The sequence below is a fragment of the Scomber scombrus genome, chromosome 14 (genome assembly GCF_963691925.1).
Source record: "Scomber scombrus chromosome 14, fScoSco1.1, whole genome shotgun sequence".
In the NCBI taxonomy this organism is placed as follows: Eukaryota; Metazoa; Chordata; class Actinopteri; order Scombriformes; family Scombridae; genus Scomber; species Scomber scombrus.
This window is the reverse complement of record NC_084983.1, coordinates 17779715-17803466: the sequence shown is the minus strand read 5'-3', so window position 1 is coordinate 17803466 and position 23752 is coordinate 17779715. Positions and strand designations below refer to the sequence as shown.

At 37.9% G+C, this 23752-nt stretch overlaps 1 protein-coding gene across 2 annotated transcripts in view; it reads right to left on the bottom strand.

Moving 5' to 3' along the window:
• The window catches only part of arhgef12b (Rho guanine nucleotide exchange factor (GEF) 12b), a 40288-nt gene that overhangs the window by 7354 nt on the left and 9182 nt on the right, over positions 1-23752 (bottom strand). Inside the window, exons 2-28 of one of the 2 annotated variants that reach the window (XM_062432893.1) lie at positions 20842-20933; positions 17934-18032; positions 17764-17813; positions 16475-16532; positions 15413-15612; positions 14207-14281; positions 13428-13544; positions 11714-11839; positions 10347-10469; positions 9631-9729; positions 9200-9310; positions 8199-8297; positions 8026-8068; positions 6304-6409; positions 5863-6000; positions 5698-5730; positions 4811-4925; positions 4410-4515; positions 3977-4210; positions 3158-3308; positions 2782-2951; positions 2330-2476; positions 1704-1789; positions 1114-1239; positions 524-638; positions 320-420; positions 27-104 (exon numbers count right to left, since the gene is read on the bottom strand). In XM_062432893.1, the coding sequence (XP_062288877.1) occupies positions 27-104; positions 320-420; positions 524-638; positions 1114-1239; positions 1704-1789; positions 2330-2476; positions 2782-2951; positions 3158-3308; positions 3977-4210; positions 4410-4515; positions 4811-4925; positions 5698-5730; positions 5863-6000; positions 6304-6409; positions 8026-8068; positions 8199-8297; positions 9200-9310; positions 9631-9729; positions 10347-10469; positions 11714-11839; positions 13428-13544; positions 14207-14281; positions 15413-15612; positions 16475-16532; positions 17764-17813; positions 17934-18032; positions 20842-20933 (2998 nt within the window). The remainder of the gene's footprint in view (positions 1-26; positions 105-319; positions 421-523; positions 639-1113; positions 1240-1703; positions 1790-2329; positions 2477-2781; positions 2952-3157; positions 3309-3976; positions 4211-4409; positions 4516-4810; positions 4926-5697; positions 5731-5862; positions 6001-6303; positions 6410-8025; positions 8069-8198; positions 8298-9199; positions 9311-9630; positions 9730-10346; positions 10470-11713; positions 11840-13427; positions 13545-14206; positions 14282-15412; positions 15613-16474; positions 16533-17763; positions 17814-17933; positions 18033-20841; positions 20934-23752) is intronic. The other variant, XM_062432894.1, reaches the window with a different exon arrangement.

The following is a 23752-nucleotide window of genomic DNA, read 5'->3' as shown; positions in this document are numbered from 1 at the left end:
TTACCCTGAAAACATCAGTTTCCTACCTTCAGCTCGAGGATGACGGGGTTTTCAGTCTGCTTCAGTGACAAGACGTCCAACCGTCTCTGATAGTCCTCAAGCCTCTGTGGAGAAACAGCACAGATCATTAAACACTTCTCAACCCCTGAAAAAAACAACATGATTTTGAGCTGGTGTTAAGTAGTTTTTGAATAAAAAAACACTTTATACCAATCACTTTATGAAGGACACCTGTGTAATCTAATGCAATCCAATAATGCTAATAGAGTGGACAAAATACTTGGCTCTAGTCCGAACTGACTCATTCAAAGATCTGTACCTGTTTGTTCTCGGCCTCTTTGACGGCTTGGTTGACTTGGTTGAGGATCTTTTTGCAGCACTCTGCAGCTTTCTTCACCTTTTCTCTTTCCTCGCCGTCCTCTGTGAGAAGATAAACTTTGCTTAACGAACACCAAAATATGTCATTCTCCCCTGGTGAATGAGCCACTCTATGAAAGATATCATTAGGAAAAAAGATTTATACCTGTGTACTTGGCAATGTTGTCTAGTAGGAGTGGGTACTTGGTCACTCTTTGCATTTCCACAGGAATGATGTCTTTAAGCTGCAGCCTGCGACACAGACGGTTACTCTCGGCCTCCTGAAGAAAGACAAAGAGCACAATCAACATCCTGAACAACTTTGGTAGACTCCTCATCTGATCTATGCCTTTAAAATAATCCTTTTATCAATATTTATCAACTAACCCTCCCCTCCATTTTACCCTCATTTACTTGTTATCTCCTGATAGATATAAAATTAAATGATATTGTGATGATGATACAGTTGATGCATATGATTATTTAACAGGGAAAAAAGAGGAAAAATCTACCCTTTCTACTCTAAATGAATTTTTTATTACACACCTATCATCATCATCTGCTATGTTTATTTTATTTATTTTTTATTTTTGGACAGCAGATTGCAATACAAGCAATACAATTTTCTTTTATTATATCTATCCATTATTGTATATGGATATGTGGTTTGTGGTTTAAAATATAACGAAAGCCATGTCATAAATAAACTCCCCTCCTAGAAGTAGACTGCGTGCAGTGTTTTGTGTTTGTGCTGACCTGCATGAATAAAGTGAACCTCTGGTCTTTTTTCTGTCTGGTCTTGATGAGCTCCAGTGCAGACGGTTGGTTGCTACAGAAAGTTCCCACTGCTGTTCTTATCTTCTCCTCTTCCTCGCCGCTGAACTGTAAATCAACACACAGACACAGAAGATTTACATTAGGAGGTATTTACTACAGCTAACGCTCTAATCCATATTAATATACAGTACTGTGCTAAAGGTCTTAGGCCACCACCACCATAAAAACAGAAAATACAGGAAATATGTACACAGAATTTCACAATATTTATTTAATATTATTATTAATTAAGGTTCCATCCTGCTTTTGCTCAAGTATAAGGGGAGGTCACACTAAACACTTGCCACTTCAGCCGATGGAAGCTGTTTTCTTTCTCTATTTATTTCAGTTTTTTAATACTGCATACACATTTCCTGTATTTTCTGTTTGTATTCTAATAAAGAGACAGAGAGAAATAATTACATATGGTCATTATAGCTTTGCTAAAACAACAAATCTAATGGTGGCCTAAGACTTTTGCACAGTACTGTATATGTAGAGCTTCCTGCATAAACTGAATCTGGTCTTACCCACGCCAGAAGATCATCTCCGATCTGACCGATCACCGAAGTCTCGCTCCTCTTCCTGATTGATACCATTTGCTCTGTTACAGAAACTGTGGAGCAGAAAAGATTCTTAATTAATTGAAATAAAAACAATTTGAAAACCCAACAAAACTTTCTCATATAATATTCATATTTAACATCCTAATAGTAATTGGCAATGTATCCTAATGTACTTACAGCACCCTATATAATGCCTAGCACCTCATTAGCTCTGTAGGTCTTCACTCTAAAAGTTTATTCCTCCTCTTGTGCAAATTTGCTATGGTTGGAAACTTTTCAGAGGAAGAACGTTCACACTGACTCCAGCTGTTTCCTGTCATTGTCTTCCGCTCTGCTTCCCTTCACATCTGCATCACCATCAACCTGTCCACCTACACTTTGAATTTGTGATGACATTGCAATTTCTCACTATGTTATACATTTTTGTTGGTGCTCAGCCCTCAGTGGCGTGCAGGTGGCAGTGTGCGTGTGTGTGTGTGTGTGTGTGTGTGTGTGTGTGTGTGTGTGTGTGTGTGTGTGTGTGTGTGTGTGTGTGTGTGTGTGTGTGTGTGTGTGTGTGTGTTTGTGTGTGTGTGTGTGAATGAGGTTACCATGAAGCTGAATGATTTCGTCCAGGTTGGTAAAGATGTGTTTGATGTCTTCTGAGGGGAGAACACCGTCTCTGTTCAACCTCTGACAGAAAACACAGTCCAACACCCTCAGCATCCGCAAGTGGGCGCGCTCAGTGTAGAACAGCTCTAAAGGAAGAGGCAAAGGCAAGACAAATTCATTTGTATAGCACATTTTAAGTCATTTATCAAGTCTAAAGTGCAATTTAAATTTAAAGTGCTTTACATAAAACATAGGATATAAAAGCAACACGTAGCAAAATAAAAAAGACATTAAAGTGCTAAATTGGAAATTAAATCAAGCTAAAATAGCGTAAGACAGATTTAATTTAATAAAAAGCAGTCACAGCAACAGATATACTCTATCTACTGCACATTTCATCCTTTTCATGTCATATTCTGGATCTGGAGTGTGTCAATTGTCAATGACTCACCATTGATGACTTCCTGCCTTTTGATTTCCTTTGGCGTCAAGCTTGCGAGGACATCTCGGCTGACCAGACTCTGCCAGTTCGGGGGGTCTTCTCCACCCACCACCTCACCTCCCTGGTCGTCTTCACTGTGGATGTCGGCTGGGTTCAGAGCACACTGCACCTCCATCCTACTGGCACCGAAGACACAGGGAGAGAGGCTTTTAAAACGATTACTAAGATAGGCGTCAGGCTGATCTGTATTTATTGAATCAAACAGTCTAAAAAGTGTTACAATATCGGTGTTTTATCTTTATTACAAATATTTTGTCCTGAGAGAACCATAAATAAGAGCTGAAATAATTATATATTAAAGAGAAACTCCAAACTCTATAAATACCTGAAATTTTCCGGGTCTTCCTCCTGCAATTGCTCCAGAGTGGAGGGGCTGAAGTCAAACTGAGTGCTGGTCGGACTGGATACGCCGTCCTGGTGGTCTCCAGACTGCAGACCCTCAGTCTGTCTGGGCTGGATGGATAATGGGAAGACATCTGTAGAGAAAAGGAGAGAATGGTGCAATAATGGAGACAGGGATGATTACAGGTTTGCTACCCCAGATTGATTTCATTTCTGTCTTTGATCACCACACTATCTTTATTCTGGCACTAATGATTTGTCCTTTGTAATTGCAATGTTTCACCTATGATATTCCCAGTGTGACTTTTAGTGTGTATGCTCTAATCATAATGTTTATTTTAAAGTATTCCTATTCATAACAATAAAACTCCTACTACTACATGGTATTTAATAGCAGTCCCACCTATAGCAATAGGTGCAGGGGTCACAAGAGGATCACCCAGGTAGGTAATAAGAATAATAAATTAAATTCAACGACTTAAAATCATATATTGTCTTTATTTTTTTTGAATAATTTTTGTTAAATACTGTATAGTTTTGCCTCTTTAGGCCCAATGATAGACATGCAACCTGTGACAAATGGTTGTAAGCCAACAAAAAGGACATTATACTGTCATTATAATAATATGAAATAATCAAATAATATAAGAAATCTTTTTTTAAATCAAAATTAAAATATCTTGTCCATGCAGGTAACAAGCAGAGTAAATGTTAATGAAGTGAGTAAAACTGATCGATAGTGTGCAGGAGTTTTTGGTTCTTTAAATATATGTGGAGAGGCAGAGAAAATGGTGTGTCTTACTGGAGTCTGAGTCTTGTCCGCTGGTATCTGAAGCCGGACCAGTGGGGGAGCTGTGTATAGGTGAGGTGGTAGACGGTGAAAAATGGGCGCTTGTGTCCGAGCCTTCGCTGGGCTGATTCCCACGGCTCCGTCCAGAATTTGAGGCAGAGGAGTCGGACTGCTCGGGGATGCCGAAGGCCGGCTGAGTTAGCTGCTTTGGTGACCGCTGCTTGTTCAACTCCACGGCCTTACCGACTGCACACAGACAATGGTGGTAAAAACGTGGACACACACAACAGATATGACACAGTCATTGCTGAACATCTCTTTCCTGCCTCAAGTTAAAATGCTAAGATGCATTTTCACAGCAGTAATTTCACACTGTACCTCACTTATCATCTGTAATGCTTAAAAACAATCAACTTAAGTGTTAAATTGTTAGTTCTCTCCTCACCTGATGTTGAATCAACTCTACTTAGACGGCGAGGAGGGCCGAGGATGTTGGGAAAGCGAGGCTTCTTCACCTTCTCCTCGCCCTCCTTCTCTGGCTTGATACTCTTCTGCTTGTTAAAATGACACATATTTCTCTTTTAGATGTTTACTTCAAGGGTGTGGAACAGTATAATCAATATTCTGTTATATTCAAATGAATGACTAAAAAAAAAGCAATTACACAAAGACAAAATGAGCTTATTCTACATGTGTGATGCATTAAATCTGATGTAACACATAACAATGAAACATAGTTACATTTAGAGAGATTTTAACATCTTTTTTATTGCTTTATATAATACACACATTTGTCATATTGGAAAAAATAGACTTGTGTGAGTCTTTCTGAAGAGAGGATCATACCTTAATCTTGGGCAGGAAAGTAATACGCGCTCGCTTATGTTCGAGGCCGCGAGGCTCCTTCACTTTCACCCCGAGGTGCTTCATATAGGTGAGAAGCACATACTGCATTGTTTGGCTGCAACACAGCAGGACACACAGTGAAGAAAAGAAGCAGATTGTCATTTATGGAAGTATTTATAAACCTGTAAACCTTTCTTTACTATACAAACATTTATTAACTCTTACATAATGTTCATATTCTACACCCTTGCAGTATGTTCTGGTTCAGTTTTGACCCGGTCTAAGAATCACCTCATAACAAGTGTCTATACCAAATTTTGAACCACAGATCTATTTAGAAAGCATCAATAGTCGATCTGACTAATCAATAAATGTATGATTAAACCTTGATTAATGTTTCAGAGAGCAGAGAGAGTGTATTTTTTAGGTTTTACAACACTCATTTTTGGAGAAAAAACACCTACTTCCACATAATATCATGTCCTATTTTACCTAAGACATGAAAATATAACATAACAATAATTATTTAAATGTATTTTATTGAAACTGAAAATTACAAGAACTTTATGGAACTGTGGGGTTTATTGTATAACCATTAGAGCTATCAGTCTTCACTGCTACATCATAAAAAAAAATCATAAAAAATACAGTAGTATTACTCTCTACATTTATAATTTCTACTTTACACACACTTTTTCCACATACATAAACCTATATTCATGAAATTGAGAGGACTTTCATCCAAAATGAAACTCATACATATATAATTATAGCTCAGTACTAAAATAAGTGAACAGAAACTAAAACACATCTCCACAGATAGACATTACACTGTCCAACAGCTGACTGATGATGTAAAATAAAAAATAAAAACTCCCTCCTCTTACCACTTCTCCTCTTCTGTGGGATGTGAAGTCAACCTGCAACAGGCAACTCGGGGTGAGCACACACACACATACACTTACATACAATTGTACAAGGAATATAGGAACTGAATATATACACATGTACTTGAGTTTATGTGTGTGTTTGAGTGTGTGTGTTTGACTCACAGGATATCTTCTATCTTAGTGAGGATGTGTTCAGCACAGGAGCATTCCTTCTCTATGGCCTGCTGGTCTTTTCCTCGCTCTGACTCCAGCTTAGACAGCTCGTCTTCAGCCAGAGTCAGACCCATACTGCGCTTCTGTCTGCACGCACGCAACACAAGAACATAAATAACATCATTCAAAGGGGACTTTCTGACCACAGATCTGTGACAGAAACTTTAAAAGAGTTATTGTAAGTTTCTCTTTTATCTTCCTCTCTCACTTCTGTGTGAGTAATGTCGTTTCTTGTGTATTCTTCTGTGTGTGTGAACAGTGAAATGTGAGGTGTGCATGTCTCATCTGTCCTCCTCCCAGGTGATGGAGGGTGACATTTGTGATATTCATCTGAACAAGTAAAATATGACTTGACTTCTAAGATTGGTTGTACGGCTGTGTGAATGCTACCTAAAGTCTTCCAGGTTCTTGTGCAGGTCTGGCAGCAGTGCGTCCTGTAACTGCTGGGTGAACTGTTTGCAGAGATCCTCTGGGATTAACTCCAGCCTCCGCTTCTCTGTGCGGAGAAACATGCACACACCCCAAAAACAGTAAACCTGGGAGCATTATTGAAACTCTCATCTTAAATTAATTTATTACTTGACTATATCAAAGTGGGCACAAAACAGTTGTTCCATCCCTTCATCTGTCTGATATTTTGTGGCTTTCTAAGTACTGGCCAGAGTATTTATTTGTAGTAAAACTCATTTTAAACTCAAGGTTCACCTCCTTGTGTCTTTTTACAAAGCTTGTATCAATGCCATTGGATCAAAAGTTTAAATATTCTTAATCTTTATTGATGACCTCCTAACCATCATCACCACTGTTTCATTTATTAAGATACAAAAAAAACCATAATGCATTAAATGAGTAAAATAATTGTAATGCCTAGTGATGCAATACCCGCTGTGAAAATTAAAACAATGCAAAAATCTTGATGGAGAAGTATGAAATGCGGGGAGAAGAGGTTTGCCGATGTTGACGAAAGAGGTTTTAATCAAAAATAAACTTTACAACTAACACATTTTAGCCAGAAATGATTGTTAAAACTTATGTTTATTGTGATCTAACTTCATGTAACTTTGTATTCTTTTTATCCTCGCTTGCCTCCTTTCCACCTGGCTCCTCACATAAAACTGCATTCATGGGCTGACCTGAGGGTGCCAGAGTGCTGCTGAAAGCTTCATTCCTTAAAACTATGTGAATTATTTTTGTTTTGTCTGCTTTTCGTCCGGTTCTTTGTGTAAACCTGCATATACGGGGCGACCCGAGGTGCCAGGCTGTGAGAAGTGCTTCTCATCTTCTTTGTACCCATGTTCAGATTAACAGTCTCTCACATGTTATGGCTTGCCTGTTTTTCTTTAGTGTGAGTACTGGATAAGCTGTAGAACTGAATTTCTCTGATGGGATGAATAAAATTCTCTGAAGCTGATATTTCTTTGAAAAGTTGTGCTGATGATCAGAGTTGATGGAAATTTTTAGCTGGACGACAAACCCAAATCTGTGGAGTTATTTATACAGGAGGATATTTAAATATAGTTTTCAAAATCTGATACATTTGACATTGTGTATGGGTGAATATTCATAATGAGTATATCATATTGTGTAGGGAGGTTTGCTGCTACAAGTACTTAGTTTGGGCCTCATCGTTTTAACATTTGTAAATGTTTTAGTTTCATTCATAATTTGTCCAAACTAAACACAGCTGAAAGGTGTTTTTCTCTTTAAAGTTGATAGTTTTACTCATTAATCAGAGACAGTTCTGTTTTGTTCTTCCTCTAGCTTGTGTTACAGTGAAACTAGCCTCAAGCTTTAAAAACTAGCCTTCGACTGTCTTCGTTTTTCCCCTTGCAGATTGTAGTTGTCCATCAAAAGTCTCCAAATCTCTGACCTAACGGAGGTCACATTGCATTGCGGGCAAAACAACACCAGGTAAGAGTAATGCATGAGATAAAAAGAAGATATCTCTGGTTCTGCTGCATCAATTACATGTTTTTTTATCTATGCTGTCAATCAGGAGTTTGACAATATTGTAGGAGTGAAAATGCTAAGAGTACTTTTTAAAATATGGCATTTCAAGTCAGTTCAATGAAGAAATCTGAGATATGTTTTACTGTCTTTCTTTCCTTTTACCTAATTCAGAAGCAATGGTCTCTGGCAATGGTATTTTAAGATTCTGTAAAGGAGAAAGAGGAAGAGAATAAGATCAGGTCAAACAGATATACCAACAATTCAAAGAAAGCAGAAATATGTGGTCTAACAGATAAGCAACTGACCCAGGAAGCGAAAGGGAGAAAACAACTTACTGCTGCTCGATCCATGAAGAGCGAGTGGAACTCCATGAAGAAGCGTCGGCTTTCTTTGGAGGTGGTTTGCTTGTGCATGTCAGCGTAGAGGTAACACAGCTAACAGAGGGAAGAAGACAGACACATGAATAATGTATATTATCTCATCAGAAAATCATGATGTTCAACAAGGCTCGATCACTAGCCTACTTAGAGTTAACTTAAAATAGTTATCAATGACAAGTGCTGTTCTCCAAAGTTCCAAGCTTTAGACCATTTTTAGATTCACCCTTAAGTGATTAACTGACTTCTTAAGTATTTTGTTAAGTCAAAATGCCAAACATTTGCTAACTGCAGCTTCTAAAACTTAAGGATTTAATGCCTTTCTTTATCATATATGATTGTAAACTGATATTTAAAGACATTAGGCTTCATGGAATCATAATAGAGAGATTAAACAGATTGTCGAATTGTTTAATCTTAGTATGAATATTATGAAAATAATCATTAGCTTCAGTCCTACTCCTAACACAATTTGAACACTACGAACTTAAGAACAGAATTATGAACTTATAGAACAAAAAAGTTCATGATTAATGTATCGACAATTCACTACTGACCTGCTGTCTTTCCAATTTGAAGCTACTTTATATTTAATGCCAAAAATACATGACTGACGACAATCCAGTCAAGCTGGCTGTGAAATGGGGTACACCTTGAATTGTTCACCAGTTAAACACAGGCCTGACACATAGTGACAGATGACCATTCACATTCATACAGGAAATTAAGAGACTCTAATTAACCTATCCTGCATGTCTACATGTTGTTTGGTCTGTGAGAGGAAGTCCTTGACAAGTTTGATACACTGGAATAATGATGTTTACCTTGTTAAAGAAGCACTCTATCATACAGATGAAGTGTATGATATTTGCCTTTATATTATTGGTGTCAGACTGCTGCCCTTAATAGCACAGGTGTATATATCAGTCTGTACTGTGTGTGTGTGTTTGTGTACATACCAGAGGCGCGGGTTCAAACTGCGAGACCACATGATGGAGGAAGACGGCGAGGTGAGCCGGACGACACTTCAGCAAGTCTAAACTCTGGAAACAGCTGCACTGCCCATTAATCTGACAGAAGAAGAAATCAGTTCATTAGACTTTTTAAAAAGCGACAAATTTATCAGCAGGACATCAAAATGAACAAACTAGGTCAGCAGATTAAAAAAATGGAAAATTTGGTTCCTCAACTTTTAATTTAACATCAAACTATGTGTGAAACTTTACATCAGCAGTCCAAATTTGATTAAACTTTGAGCCCTCAGAGGCGACTGCATCATTGATTCACAGCGACAAACTTCTTCTTCCTTTACTTTTAAATTAAGCTGTTCATGTAGGTCATTGTGATAAAGTAGCACACAGTAAACTCACAGTCAATACACAGTCAATACCTGCTCTTGTTGAGAGTCAAAGTAGTCATCTTCTGCTCCAATGATCTGCGGGTGGAGGAGGTAGGGACGGCTACCCACAGTGCACTGGGCGCTGCAGTCCTGTGTGATACAATACAGCACATTCAAAGTTAAAAGCACTGATATATGTCATGAGTTTCTTATTAATAGACAGGATGCTATCAGCTGTGTCTGTAGGCAAGACTACTCAAAAAACACCCAAATGAACTGTTCCCTAAACCCCTCCCCCTGAACAGAGATTATCCAAACAACAGCCTTAGAAACCGTAACTAGGCACAGAAGATCTGTACATCTTTAGCAGCTCTGTGCAGCTCATTTTTGGATCTTAAGATGTTTGCTCACTGATAACCCCCTCCCCCAGTCAAACTCGTTACCCGAGGCAAACCGGAAAGCATGACCGACATAGCAACAGTAACTAGAGGGGTGCAGAGCTTAGCGAAAGGTCAGTTGGTTTGTGATGTACTCAACCGATAATTTGTTGTCGCCAATTACATGCCCAATGACATTTTTATTCCAGCTTGAAAAGGTCCTCAAAAATGACTACATGGTGATTATATTAAGAAGAGTGTGTGTGTGTGAGTGTGTGTGTGTGTGTGTGTGTGTGTGTGTGTGTGTGTGTGTGTGTGTGTGTGTGTGTGTGTGTGTGTGTGTGTGTGTGTGTGTGTGTGTGTGTGTGTGTGTGTGTGAGCGTATCTAACAGAGTCGGGGGTGTCCTCAGTGTCGGGCGACGAGCAGGAGTTGAGGCCGTGACGGCTGATGTTTGGGCTCTGACAGGGCGTCTCTCTTTTACCAGGACTGTCTGGGAGAGGGCTGCTACCCAACTAATACAAACACAGACAGAAACACACACACACACACACACACACACACATACAGTAACCATTATTACACACATGCAGCAACACAGCACATTAGCCAAATTGATTGTTTAGTCTGGTGCTGAATACTGGAAAACCCCCCGAGACTGGAACGTAGGACCATTTCATCCCTATTTATAGCAGCTGTGATAAAAACGATTGTTATTACAAAGGGGTCTGGGTAAGCAGTATTTTCAGACAGGCTTCCTGTTATTTAACATTAGACTGTAGGTGTTCCTTATTAAAATGATGAGTTCACAGTTTTTCAAATCTGTCTTTAAACAATAGTCAGGTTCACATATGAACACTGAAAGGAGTTTAGCTCGCAATGATCATTCCTCCTGTTGATACTGACCATTAGAATATCCCTTCATAATGCACTTATAAAATCCACCATCCTCCTCCTGTGCAAAAATGCGTTGAAATGTTTATATGAAGCTTCAAATCAAGTAGATATCTTACAACGTTACAGTCTTTTTAGTGGTAAAGTCCCTCTGATTGTTACTATACTTCCACCACAGCTCAACAGGGAAACACAAAGAGGGACTCTGATGCCAAAAAGACTGTAAATGTGTCAGATATCCACTTGATATGACTAACTCAGACTGCTGAAGCTGAATATAAGCTTCACATCAACTTTTAAATGACTGTGTGGACACACTGTGGATGGGTACCTAACTTGTTTTAAGACAGACTTTAAAAATTGTGAACCTATCATTTCATAACACTGACTGGTCAATGCCAGCACTTAGTGTTTGGCAAATCTGTTTTTTTTTTTGTTTTTTTTAAATTAAACATAATCCACATACAATATGAAATGTTTACATTATCACTAACAGTCGCAAAAAAACGAACATTTATGTCTTCAGATTAGTTGTTTTGTCCGATTAATAGTCCAAAATTTAAAAAAAAATATTACTTGTAAAATCATATAAATCAGAGTACAGTAGCAAATATTCAAATTTGAGACACAGGCACCAGTGAATGTTTAGCCTTTTTGCTTAAAAAATGACTTAAAACATGTATTAATTATCAAAACTACAGTTTATTTATGTTTTTTTTTTACTGACAAATTAGTTCACTAAATGTTTCAGTAGGTAGAACTAAATCATCACCCAAACAAACTGACACATGAAAAACTAAGTACAGAGTGGCTCTGGGTAATGTAGTCCACCACACTAACTGCTGCGATCTGTCATTATACCCACAGAGTTGTTGTTGGTCCAGGGCCCGTCGTTAGTGCCATCACCCCGCGAGGACACTGTCTGTTCCCTCAGAGGAGACGCGCTGTCCCCCTCCTCAGCTTCATCGTTCCTGGACCCTGCGGCTCCATCCTGAAAAAAATTTGTTCACTCTCTTATCAGTAACAATCAACAAAGGTGGTGTAGACTAAAGTGTCTGCAGTGACCTGCGTTAACCTGAAGTCTGTGGGAGCGACGGGCCTGTCGAAGCTTAATTTATACTACGCCCTGCAGTGTATTTTGACATTTTTAAGATAATAGCCTCACTGTTTGCCAAATTTCTTAATTAATCTTAATTGATGAATTAAGAAATGTATATACTATATGATGGTATTAATTAGTAATTAAATATGTTATATAAGTATAGGAAATCATTATTTTTGAGATTCATATGAGGAAGCTGTTATATTAATAAAATACTAATCTGGTTGCCATGAAAATGGTTTCGACTACAGCTATTAACCACACCTTTCTATGTCCGAGTAAGGTCGTTGACCATTAAACAGGAAGTAATGGCTGGAGTGGGGCTATAGGGTGCATACCATACCACAACTTCCCCTGATACGATTCTGGTTAACAACCTTTGTTGCATGTTGCGTCTCTGTGCTTTTGTACTGTCTGTTATCCATAAGGCAGAAATGCCCCCAAAAAATAAATATTTGTTGTTTTCTGTAGTTTAACTTTATTGTAAATTATTATGGATGTGATGGACTTATTCACTACTCCTTATAACATTGACACTTTACTCTGTAATGAGGAGTTCATTTTGATTTCTATCACTCTCACACATAAATCATCATCATTTTGCATCATCCCTGACAGGTGTAATGTAACAAACTGTAGGAAGTCATCAACAAACAGTGTGTCACTAACAGAGATTTTAAAGAGCAATGACAAAACCAGGATCTAACAGGTCTGAACTGACATTTCCATGTACGCTTACATGCCGTTTAATGTGCTGCAGCTGAGTGGCTAATTAGCTATCTAGCCTGCTGAATTGTGCTAGCGGTGTGGTTTTCCCCAACAAATGCTTGTTTGGACACTCTTTCAACAAGCTCAGATCCTAGACAAGATGTGTGTTCATATTTGAAGTTAGATAAGAATGAGATTTTAACAGGAAAGCTAATGTCGGTTGTTGTTCAGAGTCTGTTGCTCTTGTGTTGTGTAGCAGGATGCTATCAGGCTCAGTGTGACCATCTGCTCTGCCTCTGACACATGATCACTTTATGTAAAATTTTGACTGGCTGTATGGAGTCTCCAGCTGCATAGTCAGATAACTAATGGTATTCTGCCAAACTAATCCCAAACTCACACTTTATCAAAGGAAAACACATTTTTCCAGTCAGTATTGGCTAGTCTACCTTCACTCATGGACCGAGTGTGACTGGGAGATACAATCTACTTTCTCATTCTCATTCATTTCCAAATGTCCTTCATTTCCAAAATGAAGACCTTTTCACAGCACATACTTGTCACAACAGGAAAAGCAGAGGAGTTACAGATAATATTAACGTAAACAGTGACGCTCCTTATTTAACTACCCACTTGTTTTTTTCAAGTGTGACATGTCAAAGTGTTTGCTGTTCAGAGTGTTTATGGATTTTTATAGTAGCATACATAGTTGCTAAAATATACACACAAAGCATGTATTTAGAAATCAGTTTGTGTGTTTTTACAGCACCTGTAATGATGTTGCTTTACTGAGCTGCTCCTGCAGCAGTGAAATGTGCTTCTTTCCCTCCTGGATCTCCTTCAGTAGTTTAGGTCGAGGGTTTCTGCTGTAATCGTCCTCCTTTGCCTTTAAATATATAAATCCCGATGCAGCCCGGTGTTTTTGAAATAAATCACAAATGAAAAAGGAAGTTTTAAGACAATCTTGCTTAATGGTCATGAGTCAAATTCATATAAATAACTGCATGAAATCATGACACAAAGACCCTCGGCCAAAATCAACATACTCAAGAGTTGGTAATATAATTTCCTACATAATCACAGTATTACGGTAATAATCTGGAAGAGTTCCATTTCAATAAATGTCTGTTAAGTCACCATCTATCCCCGAAATGAGGTAACACAATAGTGATCGAGCATACGGCCCATTAATGAAGGCCCTTGCACTCGCAGTATTACAAACTGGGTATCAATGGCGACATTCCCAGGAGAAAATCAGAAGCGAAAGCAGGAACTAAAGCAACAGACTAGCTCTTCAACTCATTCAACTTGTGGATGAAGCAGCGTACTGTTTTATGTACAGTTTGTGACTCTGCTAGCGTTGTATCCCAGGTGCCAACTGCTAACTGGCAGTTTGAATTTCTGGGAAGCGAGGTCCAAAATCACACCTGTAATTACCACATATCACCATAGGTGCCCCCAAAGAGAACGAAACAGAAATCTTGGAGATTGTTACTTTAAAGATAATATAACAATTAATATCACAATTTCAAGGTATTATACACTCACCTGTAACTCCTGTTGCTCCTTGGTTATCATCTTTAGGATGTCAACTTTCTGGCTGTGCGTGATTTTGTTCTCATCCTAAAAAAGAAGAGGAGATAAAGAGGAAGAGGAAGCACTGAACCAAAACTGTTGTAGAGACACTGAAAAATACATCATTTCATGACACGAAATTATTCCTGTAACACACTGATATGGCTGAAGAGGCCAGGGGTTTGAAGACAGGTTTAGGTCTTCACAGGAAGAAAAAGAGAAGTGATACAAATCAGACCGAAAGTGAAAAAAAATAAAGGGGAACATGTGGTCATTCAAAAATAGATACAGTAGTTGATTCACATGCTAAAAATGTTCTCTAAAAAAACACTCTCTCTATTCAAGCACTAGAAAATGACCAAGAAAAATGGTATTGTCAGGTTGTTAGTAAGTAAATAATTAAATATAAAATAAGAAAACAATTTATTCACAGGTATACCAGATTTTATGAAAGTAAAGTTTATAGTTTCACACATTCAGTGTTAGAAAGGACAAATTATTGACACAGTGGGGCAGTTTTTTGTTCAAATCTAGCAGTTATGGACTGAGATGATGAGGCTAATTAAAAATAATTAGCTGAATGGTTGTACAAGACATATAAACTACTGGTATCATGAACTTCTAATACAAGCTACAGTTAAAATCATTTCAAAGCATTAAAGTTTCCGTTCAACATTGAAATCCAGCAGATTCCACACAAAACACACATTATAATGAGAATATAGCTCCTGTTCAGCACTCTATGTACAGTGTATGTTAAAAAATGAGGGAACATCTCTCCTACTGCTTAAAATTGCTTCACATACAGTATTTTATTTGTACAAAATGGGGAAAAAACAAAAACAATTGCATGTCTATATGTGTCGTATGAAATAATGGATTTTTACATTCCTGTATTATAAAAGCAGCAGGAGATGAGTTCTGTAGTTAAGAAAGTTTAGGTTTATTTTACCAACAAAATCAGATGTTGATTGTTTGTTTCTCACACAATACCTGTTTATACCTCCTCAGTGAGACAACAGCATCAAATCTCATCAGGAATTATTGAAGGTTTTCTATTTATCTGTACAATGCCTCCACCTTTTAGTTTGAGCTAAATGTTCTTGGTGAACTGCTCCTTTAATAATTTAATCCTTTATTAAAGGTACAGCTCTTCGCATGGTTTTTCCTCTTTCTTACCCCATCAGGCAGAAAGGAGGCGATGTGCTCCAGGGACGTGATGCTGCGTTGTTCTCCACCTGGCAGTGCAGGTGAGTGGGGCACCGAGAGAGAGCAGAGAGTGCTGACCTCTCTCCCTGCCTCCTTCTCCTCTTCCCCCAGAGGGAGATGAGGAAGCCCAGGAGGCCTGCCCAGCACCGTCAGGGCTACATAGGATCCCGCTGGCAGAGGAATGAAGAGAAAGAAGAATATTGACACAGGAATAAATGCATCACTGTGACGATATGAGCACGGAAACCACCTCAAAGAGAGAACGTTCGATTTAGAGCTACAAAGATTAATAGCAATTGACAAAAAATGTATCCCCAAATGACCAAATGTTACTATTTTTTGGGCCTTTATGACAGTAAGCTGATTATCTTTGGCTTGTGGATTGTTGGTTAGGATTAAACAACACATTTTAGGTTGGATCTTTGACATATTTCACTATTTTCTGACATTTCATAAACCCAGCAACTAATTGATTAATCGAGAAAATAATCAGATTGGTCTATAATGAAAATAACAGTTAGTTGCAGCCGTAGCTCTGTTTAAACACATTTGATCACTTAAAATATAAAGTCAGTAATATTGCCTGACTGAATTAAACACTGTGATGCGTTTATGTTGATACATTAGATCACAATTTAGATGTCTTTTCCAGACTGAGGCCAGAGGCTGCAGTACCGCTAACTGCCAATAGATGCTGGATCCAAGAAAACTTTTTCTTTTTCTAGTGTTTCCACTCCATTTTTTTTTCTATTCACAAATTGAAAATATTAAGTGAAAACTGCTGGATGGAAACATGGAAACATTACTGTCACTAGCAATAAAATTTCAAAACTTATTTTCCATGAGCAGCAAGCAGTGATACAACCAGCTCAAGCACTTCAAGAACAAATATTAATCTTTGTCCCTATTATTAACCTCTACAAATCTTGCTTCAGCCTTATCTTGGTAACTTGGTAAAACTGCATTCTTAATCTGTTGTTCAAATAATTGTGATACAGCATACTAAAGATGAAATAACACATGCATACTTACATTTTATCAGCTTTACAACCTCTATGTGGTTTGAATGTGTAACTAAGGTCCCATTAACCTGTCAGAAAACAGAAATATTGGGAGAGAGTTTTTACAAAGTTGACATTGTCATGTTACTTCATTCAACTTTCATATTTTATTATTTTCTAGATAACATTTAATGCATGGTGTTGCCCCCCAGTTACTTATGGTATCACCTGTTTTAAACCCAGAACATCAGAGGTTATATTGGCTCAACTAGAAGTTCCTCTTTAAGAGTTTCTTCTTAAGGCCAATGAGAGCCACTTTAGTAAGGAACTGCAACAACTCAGCTAAGAGAAAGGTCTGGTTGACTTTGTGGCTATGGATCACATTATGTTTCATTAATTACTTTAATCATTAGTTGCTGTGATGTTTCAATATTTACAGACCAAACCGATGTTGAAGCGCGATGTGCAAAAGCGCAACTCGGGTGCAGCAGTCAGCGATAGCTCTGATGAAGAGTTTTTGGGACTCGAGTAAGCATACAGGTACACACTGTATTAAATATGTAAAGTTACTGTGTTATTTTAAAAGGTTTAATTGAAACTCAGCCTAATCCAAACCCGGTCTGAGTTATCGATCCAGTTCAGTTAAGTTAATCATCACCCCACACACTGTTTCAGGTATAATATTTGTGTTTTAATTGTGTTTCTAATAAAAGTTAATTGAGAAAGTTTTGGAGTATAAACATATGTGTTTATAAATGAATAGTTACTGGTGAATTCAAATAACCAGTCTTTATTAGAAAAGAGTTTTTCTCAGACTGCGACTTATACAACGGTGCGTATATATAATATTATTGATACACTGATTGACTTTCTTAATAACTCACTCATCAAAATATGCATCAAAGTTCATGCAAAGATGCTCATAACCTGTACTTTGTGAGAAGGATTTGGTGACTTTAGGAGCCCACTGGACTTCCTTTAACCTTTTACACACCTATTTTTAGCACTAAAATAGTTTTGTGAATTACTCTAAAAACAAAAACATACAAGTCCTTAAGTTAGGAGTGACACAACCCTTATGTTTAGGTGTTTCTCCTAATTTGACCAGTTAGGACAATGTTTATATTTATATATTATATCAACCTGATATCAGCTTTATTTAGCAGATTAGGTATCAGCCAGGCATGACCAAAAGCTGACTTGATATAGTTTTTTCTAAGAGCGTACTGGAATCTGACTCTCATTCACTCTCATCTACAGATGAGCGTGCAGATGTTCAGCTGCTGATCATGGAAACAAGAAGGAAATAATAAGGCTCACCTTAATGATCCTATCTCCTGTTTGGACACCTGCTCGCATCGCAGCTCCATCTACAATACGCAAGACAGAAAACCGAGTCTGAGGAGTGTGTGGTGATCATATGTTGTGTGTGTGTGTGTGTGTGTGTGTGTGCGTGTGTGTGAGAGAGAGAGAGAGACAGAGAGCCTTACCTTCTTTGACCAGCTGCACAAACACAGGGTTGTCTCCACTTACTGTCAGCCCGAAGCCATTTTCATCTCTTTGGATTATCACACAACGCTGCACGAGCCCTGTCATACACACACACACACACACACACACACACACACACACACACACACACACACACACACACACACACACACACTCACACACACACACACACACACACATAAAAGTAATTAATCTTTTAAGTTTTTTCCCTCATGTTTTTGTCACTATTTGCCTAAAATAAATTCTGGCACAGATTGCTTGGTGTGGTCACTGGTGGGAAAAATTCTCCACACAGGAAGTGACAAATCAAGAGTATAAAAATAGAAAAAGTTTTGAATAGCAGCCTGCTTCTCTTTTCAACAAAAACTGGACTCATCGACGAGAGGTATTTTGCCACTCTTGACAAATTGAAAATCTAAAGCTGTTCCTCTTACTAACATGACAGGGATCACACTGTAAATGGTTTGGTATGCAGTCCTCTGTTGTTTTAAATGTCATCATTGCCTAACCTTGCCTGGGAAAAGAACAACCTGAGTTATCTTGATAAGCTTATAAATTAACAATGAAGCGGTAATGTTTGGTAGAAAATATAGACGCGGTATCATTTATTAACAGAAACTACATCTGTGTGTCTGCCTCAACAATGGCTACTATTCACTGCCGATATAAAAGTGTGTACATTTTCACTCTTGATTTGCTTTCGTTCTGCAGATTTTGACACAGATGATGATCATGACTTCATCATCTGGAACATCAGGGAGGTATAAACACACATCTGAACTGGTTTGACTCTTATAAATAAATACAATTCTCTGTTATTCTTAGCCAAGTCCAACATTTCTACAGCTCATTTAAAATATGGCGTTCCACAAGGGTCAGTGTTAGGTCCTCTTGCACTGTTTCTTTATATTCTTTTGTTTGGACATGATAAATGTATATTTTTACAGATGGCACATAATAATACATGATAATGAACATAATAATGGTTCAATCTAATTCTAAACTTGCATGCCAGCATACCAGGGTCCAAGTGCCCAGTCTTACTAGGAACCAAAGGTGCACTTACAAGAAAGCCAAGAGCAGCACTGAATGGGATTTAATCAGGCGGTGTAACATGTGTTTGCCATCTGTACATTTGGACTAACTTAGACGCCCAGCTTCAGTGCATATTCCCCATAAGAACTGGATTCACAGACAGAGGACATTTTGTTTAGTAATAGCAGGTGGACATAAATGCAAAAGTGTTAATCCTGCTTTATTGAACGTGCTGCTTCAATGATAATGTTTTTGTATCCTCTCATGAACGTAGGGCCCGACTGAATCTGCACTTTAGGGGCTGATACTGATATTAGTGAGGAAAATAATTCTGATATGGATGTATATTGGCAGATAATGAATATATACATAAACACACATTTTTAACAATGATCTCTCATATGTGGATACTGTATGCAATGGAGGCCCTGACATTTTACAGTTTAACAATAAACTTTATTTTGTAAAACAAAACAAAAGAAACATGCATATATTAAACTTGAATTAAGAAAAATTATTGAGTGTCCATAAAAAATAAAAAAATTGGCACATATCGCACAACATATCTGCCAATACCGATATATCTGCAATACAGCTATATTGGACGATAATATCAGTTGAGCGATATATTGGTTGGGCTCTAAATGAAAGTTTTAAAATCTTAATCTTTTCATCTTTAGATCAATGTAATGTATGTGATATTAAAAATAGTAATTACATTTAAACATTTAAATTTAAATGCATTTAAAACATTTAAATGAGCTAAGACGTTATATTGCAAAAAAAAGCAGTAACACAGAGTAGAATAAACTGAACCTGTTTAATGTATTATTGTTTATCTATTTTACTCTTTTTATGGAATGTCTAAATCTTAAGTATGGTAAGCATGGTTTAACATTCTTTAAACCACTTTGTATTATTTTTTGTTGTAATAAAATTACATTTTGGAAATCCAGATTCAATATTCAATTAAAATGTTATGCAAAGGGCCAAAAAATAAAAATCCAGTGACCACATGGCAATAATATGCATGTAAAATCTGACAGGTTCTCCTAATCTTGTGCAATCAGTGTCTCCATAAACTCAGCTACAACACTCCCATCAAATCTGCAAAGAATATCCGCTAGATGAAGAAAACTCCATTAGGGACGTTTCTTCCTGTCGCTACTGAGGAAGTAGCGACTCACAATCTGCCACCGTCTGGTTTTTCCTTTTCCCTCCTCCCACTTCAAAGACTTATCTGAGAGAGCTGAATGGATAATTGGTTGTCTTCTGGCCTCCATGAAGGAGCCTCAAGACTCCAGGGTGAAGAAAAGGCCACAAAGGATTAATGTCAACCCTGCAACCCTGGCAACCATTTTAACAACTTTGTCTCACCAACAGCCCCCTTGTGGTAAAGACGATGGGACGATTCATACTTTAAATCAGATAAGACAAACCTCACATACGAACAAGACGAGGGCTTAAAAAGTTGTTTAGCAAAGTTAATTCACTTAAGTCATCAACGCTATAATTTAATCTCAACTCAAAACATTCAAATTGCACAAAATCCCCACTTTAGATTACAATGGAAGTTCAGATTATAAAGTCATACTATAAAGAGTGAAGAAGAGACTGTTATTCATGTGCGAAGCAAAGCCTACAAAAAGACTTGGCTTCGGATGCTTAGTCTATGCAATCAAACCTTCACACTAGATTTACAATGTACTTATTTTATTCAGTACAGCACTTTTAAACTAGATTTACAATTGTTTCACAGTATAAATACTGCATAAATTAAAGAAACAATCCAAATCAAAACAAAAAACAAATCTATAAAGAAAAAAAAAAGTATGCACCAAAATCTCTTACCTGTAGGGTCAAACTCATGTTTGAGGGAGACAGAAGACTTGTCATTTTTAGGTTTCTTGTCTGCGGGATCCTTGTTGAGAATGCTTGGGGTCCTAAAGAGACCAAAAAAAACACACACACCAAACACTTTAATTCAAACATTAAATTTACTAAAATTATTCAAGATTTTGTCCCAATAGCTTCACCAAAAACCCAAATTTCCTTCTTGGATCACTGATTATGTTTGGCAGCTGCCCAGTACAACCAAAGTCTGATCTGCTGACCGCTGAGCAGCACCATTGGAGCAGGTGGGGTTGAAGGCCTTGCTCAAGGGCTCCTCAGTGATGGTAAAGAGTCTAAGTGGATGAATAAACCCACCTGGATTTATGCTGCTGGTCTGGTGGTTCCATAAAGTAAACAATAACTTGACGACATGTATTTCAATCTTTCCTCACATGGACAAGCTATCTTTTTTTTAAATTCTAATATATTATTGCTGTGTGCATCTTTTTGTCATGTGTTTGTTAAGTGTATGTGTGCAGCAAAGTAAGAATTTCATGTCTGAACCTCTGTGTTTTTTCTATGCATATGACAATAAACGTCTTAAATCTTGAATCTTTACACCACTAACTCCTTAAACCTGCATTAACAGATTTTTTTGGCCATTTGGGGGCAACATAAACAATCTGTGAGCACAATACTGACGTATATTTTAAGTTTATAAGTTAAATTTTTTGGCAAACAGCTGCTAATTTCCACATCCAGCAGTTATGTAGCAATGTTATCTTTCATTTGGAGTCGTGTTTCTGTCCACCTGGTGAATGCAGGTCCAATATTCACTCTCTATTAGCTCTGCGTTTTGTGCTCTAAAAACTCCTGAGGGAAATATCTGACTCTTTACAAAGTGCTCCACTATGTTTTAGAGCTTTTTCTCTGCCTGCTGTGGCTGTAAACGACGCTATGAGAGCACTGAGAGTGAACCAGAAGAGTAAAGTTGCGTCCAGACAGCTAAACAGTAAGCTGAAACTCACTATAAAGCTCTTTAAAGTGGAGGGGAGCTGCAGAGTCTGGTGATAATTTTCTGTTCATCACTACAAGCGACACCTATGATGTTACACAGTGTCATTTGATACATTATTATTATAAAAGTAATGATTATATCCACTTTAGAGTTGATAACCACGTGGCTAAGGTGAGGGGAAGATGGTGGTCGTGGCTTAAAAAAAACACAATGTTATCTCGTGGTTTGAACTAGTAACATTCTCCGGTGTTTTGTAGAACCATCTATCTACTCTGGATTTTGTCGCTCTATAATAAGGGTCGCCTGATTTATTCATCTGCTCCCGCCGTAATTACCACAGACGCCAGAAGGTTTTGTGACTTGCACGTAAACATATGATGTTATGGGGCACTTGCTGAAATGACTGATTATGTTGTTTTTTTTGCTCAGACAACAGCATTGTTTGTCTCTCAGACAGCATACAGACACCATCAGTCAATAAGCTGGAAGAGCTGACAAAGTCACTGATGTCTAATTTTAAATATAACGCCAATAACAAGATTTCAACAAGCTTACGCCCTCCTTCTTAGTACTTAAAGTGATTTATAATGGATATTCCTCCTGGGAGATGGACTTGATGGTGGCAGTTCATATATAAATAGCAGAGGTTCCCTTTCCTTGTCCCCCCCTACAGCTCCTCCTACTTGTTCCGCAAGAGGGGGTTTTGTTTGTACTGCCGTTCCTCCCTTGGACAATGGGGGCCCTGGGCTTTTAACAATGGCTCCCACGTCAGAGCCTACTTACTATACTGTGGCTTTGTGGGACAGATTCCCGGAAACGGAGACCAGGGTTTTTGGCTTGGGTCCAGTTTCCTGAATGTGGGAGAAGGCTGGGAAAGAAACGGAGGAGGGCGACGGGTCGGAGGAGGCGCACAAGTGTCTTTGAGGGAAGACAGAAGACATGGCTGAGGGAATTTTAACTTAGCTCACACAGTGTGTGTGAACCAGCCAATTTAAACCCATCATTCTGCAGCAAAAAGTTAAATAAATTAAATCCTGGAATATCAGATCCATGCAAGAACCAGGAATATTTTCTTTTGTGTCAAATTTCAGAAAGACTAAACAACTGAAACTGATTCCACTCTCCTAGACAAAACAAAAGTGTCACAATTACAGGAAAAAATGAGTAAAATTGTGTCAAATAGGAGAGAGCAATGCAGTTTTAACGTTGTAATTTTTTCTCTAAAGACTGGGAGGCCCACTTAGGGAGCTTCCTTGCTGTGGTTGGAGGAGATAAGCAGTTGATAAGACATCAATTGCTGGAGAAGAGGAATTCAGCTTTCAGTTCCAGATATTTAGTTGAACAATCATTTAAAAGGCCACAACAAAACTAGTTCAAAATCTGCAGCAGTATATCTCAACACACGATAGCTTTTGTCCATATTAGAGCTGCAACAATTAGTCAATTAGTTGAAAGGCAGACCATTAATTGGCAAGTATTTTGATCATCCATTAATAATTTTGAGTCACTTTTTAAGGAAAAAGACCCAAATTCTCTTGAACCAGCTTCTCAAATGTGAATATTTTCTGGTGTGACAGTAAATTGAATATCTTTACATTATGGACTGTTAGTTGGTACAAAACAAGACATTTCAAGTTGCAACTTCAGCTTTTGGAAACAGTGATGTGCATGTTTCACCATTTTCTGATGATATTTTAATGAATTGTTAGTTGCAGCCCCAACAAAATATTAAAATATAGATAAAAGAATGAATTGACAGTGTCCAAGAATAGGTTAAGCTGATTACTGCATGATACTTCCAGCTGTAAATGACCACAAACATATCTGTGGCTATTTTTGTTACTTATCACTTGTCACATGCACCAAAGCCTGTAAGATTACCAACAGTGGAGAGCTACAACCTGCCTCTGA